General features: G+C 46.0%; 1 protein-coding gene across 3 annotated transcripts in view; it reads left to right on the top strand.

The window, feature by feature from the left end:
- The first annotated feature begins 3180 nt into the window (after window positions 1-3180).
- The window catches only part of LOC106598947 (receptor-type tyrosine-protein phosphatase R), a 158226-nt gene continuing 150906 nt past the window's right edge, over window positions 3181-10500 (top strand). Inside the window, exons 1-4 of one of the 3 annotated variants that reach the window (XM_082964238.1) lie at window positions 3181-3391; window positions 3494-3653; window positions 6615-6837; window positions 7160-7394. In XM_082964238.1, the coding sequence (XP_082820364.1) occupies window positions 3590-3653; window positions 6615-6837; window positions 7160-7394 (522 nt within the window). In that variant the 5' untranslated portion in view covers window positions 3181-3391; window positions 3494-3589. Of the gene's footprint in view, window positions 3654-6614; window positions 6838-7159; window positions 7395-10500 lie in introns of all 3 variants that reach the window. The other 2 variants (XM_082964239.1, XM_082964237.1) reach the window with 2 other exon arrangements.

The raw sequence follows: 10500 nt of genomic DNA, 5'->3' as shown, positions 1-10500 counted from the left end.
CGGGGGGAGTTTGGACAGGAGAGAGTGCTGAGGACCGGGGGAGTTTTGACAGGAGAGAGTGCTGAGGACGGGGGAAGCTTTGACAGGAGAGAATGCTGAGGACAGGGGAAGCTTTGACAGGAGAGAGTGCTGAGGACGGGGGGAGTTTTGACAGGAGAGAGTGCTGAGGACGGGGGGAGTTTTGACAGGAGAGAGTGCTGAGGACGGGAGGAGTTTGGACAGGAGAGAGTGCTGAGGACGGGGGGAGTTTGGAAAGGAGAGAGTGCTGAGGACAGGGGGAGTTTGGACAGGAGAGAGTGCTGAGGACGGGGGGAGTTTTGACAGGAGAGAGTGCTGAGGACAGGGGGAGTTTTGACAGGAGAGAGTGCTAAGGACGGGGGGAGTTTTGGCAGGGTATTAGAGAGTATAGAGAGTACACTGAGCTCCACTGGACAGGAAGGTATGCAGCACCTCCACTGAGCTCCACTGGACAGGAAGGTATGCAGCACCTACACTGAGCTCCACTGGACAGTAAGGTATGCAACACCTACACTGAGCTCCACTGGACAGGAAGGTATACAGCATCTACACTGAGCTCCACTGGACAGGAAGGTATGCAGCACCTACACTGAGCTCCACTGGACAGGAAGGTATGCAGCACCTACACTGAGCTCCACTGGACAGGACTGTATGCAGCACCTACACTGAGCTCCACTGGACAGGAAGGTATGCAGCACCTCCACTGAGCTCCACTGGACAGGAAGGTATGCAGCACCTACACTGAGCTCCACTGGACAGGAAGGTATGCAACACCTACACTGAGCTCCACTGGACAGGAAGGTATGCAGCACCTACACAGAGCTCCACTGGACAGGAAGGTATGCATCACCTACACTGAGCTCCACTGGACAGGAAGGTATGCAGCACCTACACTGAGCTCCACTGGACAGGAAGGTATGCAGCACCTACACTGAGCTCCATTTGGACAGGAAGGTATGCAACACCTATACTGAGCTCCACTGGACAGGAAGGTATGCAGCATCTACACTGAGCTCCACTGGACAGGAAGGTATGCAACACCTACACTGAGCTCCACTGGACAGGAAGGTATGCAGCACCTACACTGAGCTCCACTGGACAGGAAGGTATGCAGCACCTACACTGAGCTCCAATTGGACAGGAAGGTATGCAGCACCTACACTGAGCTCCATTGGACAGGAAGGTATGCAGCACCTACACTGAGCTCCACTGGACAGGAAAGTATGCAGCACCTACACTGAGCTCCACTGGACAGGAAGGTATGCAGCACCTACACTGAGCTCCACTGGTCAGGAAGGTATGCAGCACCTACACTGAGCTCCACTGGACAGGAAGGTATGCAGCCCCTGCACTGAGCTCCACTGGTCAGGAAGGTATGCAGCCCCTACATTGAGCTCCACTGGACAGGAAGGTATGCAGCACTGAGCTCCACTGGACAGGAAGGTATGCAGCCCCTACATTGAGCTCCACTGGACAGGAAGGTATGCAGCACTGAGCTCCACTGGTATTTTACTAAATCATTAGAATTGATGTATTGCTTACTGTTTGACTTAGCACTAAGCTACTGCTGTATTTGAGAGTCCTCTGCAGGCAGAATGGTTATACTGTAGTTCAAAGTGCTCTAAAACGGGAAAGGAAACCCATAGGGAATGACTGGGTTTCTGTAGTTTGGGCTTGCCTGCCAGAGTTACCACTATCTCCAACTACTCAATACATCACAGTGTCAGCTCTGCTTGTTTCCTCTCTCCCTCTCTCTCTTTCTCTCTTTCTCCCTCTCTCTCACACACACGATCTCTGGCTCCTCTCTCTCTCCCTCTCTCTCTTTCTCCCTCTCTCTCTCTCTCTCTCTCTCTCTCTCTCTCTCTCTCTCTCTCCCTCTCTCTCTCTCCCTCTCTCTCACACACACTATCTCTCTCTCTCTCTTCCTCTCTCTCACACACACTATCTCTCTCTCTCTCTCCTCTCTCTCTCCTCTCCATGTCTCTCTCAAATCCTTCTCTCTCTCTCTCTCTCTCTCTCTCTCTCTCTCTCTCTCTCTCCTCTCTCTCTCTCTCAATTCAATTCAATTTGCTTTATTGGCATGACGTATCAATGTACATATTGCCAAAGCTTACTTTGGAGAGTTACAATAATAACATAATTAAATGAATAATAATCATTATTGTCAACAGGACAACAGTTACAACAATAATGAAGGGTCAAAATAACCATTCTGTCAGCGGTGTATTGGAGGTGAAGTCAGGTGTAGGAGAGCAGAGTGTAATGAACAGACACACTTTTATTATAGTTCCATAAACGAGAGCACTACATAAAACAAACACGCTCAAAACACGGAGCATAAAAGTAAAGCGCGTTAACTAACACCACATAACATGAAACAATTCCACACAAAGCATGATGGGAAACAGAGGGTTAAATACAAGTAGATTGATTGGGGAAATGAAAACCAGGTGTGTATGGAACAAGACAAGACAAATGGACATGTGAAAAATGGAGCGGCGATGGCTAGAAAGCCGGTGACGTCGATCGCCGAACGTCGCCCGAACAAGGAGAGGAGCCGACTTCAGCGGAAGTCGTAACATACATTGAACAATAACAATAGCAATGGTATAGAGGACATGTGCAGGTTGATTGGTCTGTCAGACACTGTCCCTCATCTTATGGCAGGCAGCAATGTAGTGCGCTGCCAACCCACAGCTCTCTGCGTCCTCCCCCAACAGGACGGGTAGCCTATCCTCATCAGAGGTCTTTGAAACCTTGAATAAGGGTTTTACATTTGGGGAAACGACACTGTAATTGTTTTATATTTTTGACATTTTGTCAGGAAATGCAGCTCTGTCTTCAGTTCTGCTGTGGTGCAGTGGTTGCACAGCCTTTCCTCTACAGGGAGCTGGGCTTGGTAATGATATGAGAGGGGGTCACTGTAATTTACATGTTTCCAAAACTTCATTGTTTAATCTTGTTTTGCAAATGGACCCAACACCTCCCTGCCATAAAGTGCAATTGATTCAATGTGTGTGCGTGCGTGCGTGCGTGCGTGTGTGTGTGTGTGAGGAGAGAATATGACTTTATGCTGGCTAATCTTTACATTGCATTTAGAGGGGGTTGATGGGGTATATAGCTTACTGTTCGAATTTCACATTTTTACAATCTTGCTCATTTCCATTTTGAGCAACCTTAGCGAATGAAAGGCCAAGAATGCAAAACTCTGCCACGCCCACTGTAGCGCAGAGTGGAATCTTGCTTGGCGTTGATGCAGACAACTCGTTCCACAAGACGAACCCGCTCCGAGTAACCGCAGCCTCGAGCCCAGATGCGACTCTGACTCCTCTGGGGCGCGTTGGCCGGGAGGCTATGGTAAAGACTGAAATAGGTAAATAGCACACAGTATAACATAAACGCAATTGAATGCAAGTTATAGCAGGGTTGGATTGTTGGAATTCTCGACATTTAACCCTGATATTAACCTCACCAGCAGCCGATACAGACAGACAAAAGGGAGGGAGACCGCTTCTTGTTCCTCCCAACCCGCCTTTGAATGTGAGCTGTCCGCGGTACCTGGACGGGAAAGATGCAGCAAAGAAGATGCGGCTTTTTGATGGTTTTATCCTTTTTACTACAGATGGGGAACGCAGGTAAGTGGCGCAGATTAGGACACCAATAACCCTGCAAGCATTCAAATAGATTAAATGAATGTCATCCCTGACTGGTGTTGTAGCCTATTCTCCAGTTAGTGCACAGAAACACCTATACCATTCAATGCAATTCCATAACCTATGCTTTCAGCATCACACATAGCAGGCACATCTGTACGTGTTTTATACGGGGTTGTAATGGCATTTGTTTTGTAAGGTGCTGCATGCATGTTGTTGCTGCATGCATGGTTTATGCCAATGATGATGAATAGGGCTACGTTCAATATGTAACGGTGCATTAGAAGCATAGCCATCTTATTTTTAATCTTATTTTTCATGCAACATTGCCAGAATCGAAGTTGTTCCGTTTGTGTGGTCCGTCTGCAAATGCATAAAGCAAGAGGCTGAAAGCCGATCGAATAGAATCCCACCTCTAATCCAATAAGGAAGCGTGGTTCAGGACCATGGCTAGCAACCGGCCGAAAACAACGCTACTGTCGTTAGGGAGAAAATGTCTCAACTGTGTTTGTGAAAGAGGAAGGGTCGCGCAGCAGTAAATACCTGGATGAAGGATTTAGCCTATATTGTGGACGGTGTTAATCTAAAGATAATGCCACGTATTATACACGTTGTTTTACAGAGAATGTACAATAAAACAATCTACTGAGTTTACTATTGTGATATTCTACATAGATTTTACAGCTGGCATTACTTTACCATACTGATACACAGTTTATTACAGGTTAAGAGGAAGAAAGAGAGAGAGAGAGAGAGAGAGAGAGAGAGGTAGATAGGCTACATGTATTTATTCTGCTCTTAGTCTATACCAGAAGAGGGTTGATAAACCTGTCATTGTGACTCAGAGAGATACTGTAAAACCAATGCAGCCTGTAAACTAGATGTTCAGAGTAAGGGCAGAAGATCATCTGGCTGTTACCATAGAGATCTTTTTCAATTCCACTAGCAATCTAATTCCTAACTCTATGGCTGTCACTCAGTGAAGGTCAAGGGGCAAAACCCATGTGATTGGCAGCTGTTGACTTCCAGGCCTACGCCCCTGAGTTCTAGAATGCATATTCTGTTCTACACTCTCAGAAGAACCAGATCTTTCATTCTCTTCACTGGCATCAGATATGGTGTGATGTATTACTAGGAGGGATGGCATTTCTTCTTCCCACTTCCCTTCCATACCACCTTGCTGTGCTGACACGCGTGCCTGGAACATGAGGAAATGTGATCTTTCTCTCTCCATATCTCTCTCTCTCACCCTCCCTTTCTCTCTCTCCCTCTCTCTGTGGTCTCTCTCTCTCTCTCTCTCTCTACTGTATCTCTCTCCCTGCCGCCTGCTGCCTGCTGCCTCCGCCTCTCAATCTGGAAAATCATCAATCATCAACATGACATTCACTCGAGAAAGAGAGAGAGAGCGAGAGAGAGCACAGAGAGCAGGGAGAGGGAGAGAGACAGAGCACAGAGAGAGAGAGCCAGAGAGAGAAAGTGAAAGAGAGAGAGCACAGAGAGCAGGGAGAGGGAGAGAGAGGAAAAGGGGCAGGTTTCATGGCTCGGGGCGTGTGCGGATGACTGATCAGCTTAATTAAACTAATACCAAAGACTATGAACACTATCCATCCCTCTCTCTCCTTCTTCTCTGTAATACCAGACTATGTAGACTGTCCCTCTCTCTCCTTCTTCTCTGTAATACCAGACTATGTAGACTGTCCCTCTCTCTCCTTCTTCTCTGTAATACCAGACTATGTAGACTGTCCCTCTCTCTCCTTCTTCTCTGTAATACCAGACTATGTAGACTGTCCCTCTCTCCTTCTTCTCTGTAATACCAGAGTATGTAGACTGTCCCTCTCTCTCCTTCTTCTCTGTAATACCAGACTATGTAGACTGTCCCTCTCTCTCCTTCTTCTCTGTAATACCAGACTATGTAGACTGTCCCTCTCTCTCCTTCTTCTCTGTAATACCAGACTATGTAGACTGTCCCTCTCTCTCCTTCTTCTCTGTAATACCAGACTATGTAGACTGTCCCTCTTTCTCCTTCTTCTCTGTAATACCAGAGTATGTAGACTGTCCCTCTCTCTCCTTCTTCTCTGTAATACCAGACTATGTAGACTGTCCCTCTCTCTCCTTCTTCTCTGTAATACCAGACTATGTAGACTGTCCCTCTCTCTCCTTCTCTTATCCATTCTGTCTCTTCCTTGCTTTCCTATGAACTGTGTGATGCTCTCGTTCTTCCCCTTTCTCTTTCTTGTCTGTGAGGGATTCATTTTTCATATCTGGTTATACTGAGTGTTCAAAATGAAACTTCATGTCAATAAATCTTGATTAGCATTGTTGAGTCCAAAGAAACCATATTGGTAGACCTGCAGCTAGCATAGCATCAACCATAGTGGTAGACCTGCAGTTAGCATAGCATCAACCATAGTGGTAGACCTGCAGCTAGCATAGCATCAACCATAGTGGTAGACCTGCAGCTAGCATAGCATCAACCATAGTGGTAGACCTGCAGCTAGCATAGCATCAACCATAGTGGTAGACCTGCAGCTAGCATAGAATAACCATAATGGTAAACCTGCAGCTAGCATAGAATAACCATAATGGTAGACCTGCAGCTAGCATAGCATCAACCATCGTGGTAGACCTGCAGCTAGCATAGCATCAACCATAGTGGTAGACCTGCAGCTAGCATAGAATAACCATAATGGTAGACCTGCAGCTAGCATAGCATCAACCATAGTGGTAGACCTGCAGTTAGCATAGCATCAACCAGAGTGGTAGATCTACAGCTAGCATAGCATCAACCAGAGTGGTAGATCTACAGCTAGCATAGCATCAAGCATAGTGGTAGACCTGCAGCTAGCATAGCATCAACCAGAGCGGTAGACCTGCAGCTAGCATAGCATCAACCATATTGGTAGACCTGCAGCCAGCATCAACCCATTCCCTTTCTCTTTGTAGATGTTTTTTCTGGTGACCATGACCGCTACATGACCAGGACCGGTGAGGGGAGGAGGTGGTCGGACAGCCCGGTCCTGGTGTACCGTCACGTGGACCAAGATGGCCAGGAGAGGACCCTGGGTCTGGAGACACCCGGGTGGCAGCGTGGTGGGGACAGAGACAGTCTCCATGCCTTGGTTAACACCCTCAATGCCCAGCACCAGGCCAGACTGGACAGCTTCAGGTAAAGAGAGATGCTTGAAACCAACACAGTCCATCACATAACAAAAAATGAAAAAGGGGCAGCACTCAACTGACAGACCCAGATGTAGTGAGGATGTTGAATTGAGATGCAAGACACATTCACAGAAAGGAACACAATAAAGAATTATTAAACACAATTGAACCTTAGTTTAATATTATTTTACAACCAACTCTCTTTGTTGTCTTGTATCTCATGTTATTGTATGTAATACTGCGATTCAGGTTTTACCTGCCGTAGTACACATTAAATGAAACTAATTAGATGTTTCCATAGTACACACTGATCATACAGAATGTTTCAGCAGGGACATGGCCAGGGTGGACATGGCCAGGGTGGACATGGCCAGGGTGGACAGCCTCCTCACCCAGTCCTCCCAGACCCATGCCAGGCTGGCTAAGCTGATGCCCGCTGCCTTGCTGGAGTCTCGGTTCCGCCAGGCGCCCCGTGGGCATGGAGCCGTCAGCCTGTTGGCACAGCCGGAGCAGGAGGTACGGGTGGAGAATGCTCCAGTCTCAGCACGCTATATCGTCACCGTGGTGAGTAGAGAGTAGATATATCCCACCTACACTCTGAGATGTATAGATGGGTCATTCCACCAGTGCCTTTTGAGATGTGTAACTTGGTCAAAAAGAAAGAAAAACAACAACATTTGATTTCACCTAATTTTAACATTCTGTCATAAAGAGATGCTCAACTTCATAAAATCATGTTTTCCCATTTCAAAAGGTTAAATAAACATGCCTGTTAAGTGTCAAATAAAGAAATAGGGTTGGCCGTAACAGGGTTGGCCGTGACAGGGTTGACCGTAACAGGGTTGGCCGTAACAGGGTTGACCGTAACAGGGTTGACCGTAACAGGGTTGACCGTGACAGGGTTGGCCGTGACAGGGTTGGCCGTGACAGGGTTGACCGTAACAGGGTTGGCCGTGAAAGGGTTGGCCGTGACAGGGTTAGCCGTGACAGGGTTAGCCGTGACAGGGTTGGCCGTAACAGGGTTGACCGTGACAGGGTTGACCGTGACAGGGTTGGCCGTGACAGGGTTGGCCGTAACAGGGTTAGCCGTAACAGGGTTGACCGTAACAGGGTTGGCCGTAACAGGGTTGACCGTAACAGGGTTGACCGTAACAGGGTTGACCGTAACAGGGTTGACCGGTACAGGGTTGACCATAACAGGGTTGACCGGTACAGGATTGACCGTGACAGGGTTGACCGTGACATGGTTGACCGTAACAGGGTTGACCGTAACAGGGTTGACCGTAATATGGTTGACCGTAACAGGGTTGACCGTAACAGGGTTGACGATTTCATTTTAAATCAGCCATAAATCCCCCAGTGACAGGGGAAATGGGTTTAAGTGGGTTAAAATCTTCCTGAGGTACATGTCAAAATGCTGAATTTTAGCACTTTAGCAAGTCTTTATTCATGTAAAAAAAAAGATATTGATTTATTGAATTCTCCATGTGGTCTTTAAATGGCACTCAGACATCCATACCCCACAAGACAAAAGTCTATATTGGTGCACAATTTCTTCTTAAAATATCAAAAAGGCAGTCATTTCGTGGAATGACCCAGATAATGATGATGTTCGGTGACTGCGATTTTATGGATTTTCACTTTGGTATCTTGAGCCAGTGGAATCAAGAGACTTTGGTTGCAAACAATCATGAATATATGAACTACTGTGAGCCCTACACTCTGGTTGTCCGTCTGAAACGGCAGGAAATAGGATTCCATTTCAGACGTAGCTCTGAATGTATAGGAGACGATGTTGGAGGATTGCCATCCTATGGATTTCCACTTTGAGAAGTGATTAACTATCATAACACAGTGGATTCAGAGTCCTTGATTGTAGATAATGATGATTGATTGATAATTTCATTGATAATTTAACACATCAAGAGCTCTTGCTGAGAAATGGGTGTTGACTGTTCAGAGTGAGGGTGGAGGATGGGGGAAGAGGCCCAGGTTGAAGCCATTGGACCCCAGGGTGGGTGAGGCCTGGCTGGGGCCAGATGGCCCTGATGTCCCCCTCTCTGTGATGGATGAGAAAGACCATCTGCTATTATAACAGGCAGGCCTTCAGAAGGAGTGTGTGTGTCTGTGTGTTAGTTTGTATGTGTTAGAGTGTGTCTGTGTGTTGGAGTGTGTATGTGTATTAGAGTGTGTCTGTGTGTTGGAGTGTGTCTGTGTGTTGGAGTGTGTATGTGTATTAGAGTGTGTCTGTGTGTTGGAGTGTGTATGTGTATTAGAGTGTGTCTGTGTGTTGGAGTGTGTATGTGTATTAGAGTGTGTATGTGTATTAGAGTGTGTATGTGTATTAGAGTGTGTATGTGTATTAGAGTGTGTCTGTGTGTTAGTGTGTCTGTGTGTTAGTGTGTGTCTGTGTATTAGGTCCCGTGTGGCTCAGTTGGTAGAGCATGGTGTTTGCAACGCCAGGGTTGTGGGTTTGATTCCCATGGGGGACCAGTACGGAGAAGAAAAAAATGTATGAAATGTATGCATTCACTACTGTAAGTTGCTCTGGATAAGAGTGTCTGCTAAATGACTAAAATGTAAATGTTACTGTGTGTTTGTCAGTGTGTTAGAGTGTGTCTGTGTCTCCCCTCACAGTCTCTGTTGTTTCATAAATGTTTTAAAGTAATCTTGCTGTTTTCTTTAGTAATTTGAGGTGACAGGGAGTTCCATGTGATCATGGTTCTGTATAATACTGTGTGTTGCGGTGAATTTGTTTTGGACTTGGGGACTGTGAAGAGACCCTGGTGGAATGTCTTGTGGGTGTTCGAGCTGAATGTTATTTGATTACGCAGACAATCTGGAATTTTCATTACGGTAATATTTCTCATAAAAACTAGAAGAGAAGTAGTTAATCTCTTGTCAATCCTCAACCAGGAAAGACTATGCATTTTGTTGATGTTTGTTCTGTATGTGTAGTTAAGGGCAAGGCTGCTCTGTTTTGAACCAGCTGCAGGTTTACTAGACCTGTCTTTGCTGCACCTGACCCTATTACCGGACAGTAATCAAGATGGGACAAGACCAGAGCCTGAAAACACATTTTCTATAAAAGACATACCCCTCCCCATCTTCACAACAACTTTGTCAATATGACTCGACCGTAATAATTGACCATCCAGTGTCATACCTAGGAGTTAAACTTCCTCAACTTTCTCAATGGGCACACCCTTTATACACAACTCCAGTTGAGGTTTATGTCTTAGAAAATGTTTTGAACCAAATACAATGATTTTAGTTTTAGATGTATTTAGTTTTATTATCAATCAGCCATTCCGATACTGACTGTAACTCCTGTTTTTTGAATTTCAGTGAGCTCACTGGCTTTGAGGTGCTGACATGTAGAGTGTGGAATCATCCGTATACGTAGTCATTCTAGCTTCCTGTCAGACCAGTGGCAAATTATTTGTAAAAATAGAGAAGAGTAACGGACCAAGACAACAGCCCTGAGGGACACCGCAAAGTAGATATCTGATGTTAGAGAAGCTTCTATTGAAGAACACTCACTGTATTCTATTGGATTAATAACTCTCCAATCATATGATGGCAGGTGATGTAAAGCCATAGCAAGTAAGTTTCTTCAATAAATATTTATGATCAATAAAATCAAAGGCTGCACTGAAATCTAACAATA

Source organism: Salmo salar, chromosome 17, assembly GCF_965601325.2.
Source record: "Salmo salar chromosome 17, fSalSal1, whole genome shotgun sequence".
In the NCBI taxonomy this organism is placed as follows: Eukaryota; Metazoa; Chordata; class Actinopteri; order Salmoniformes; family Salmonidae; genus Salmo; species Salmo salar.
This window is presented reverse-complemented; position numbering and strand designations above follow the sequence as displayed.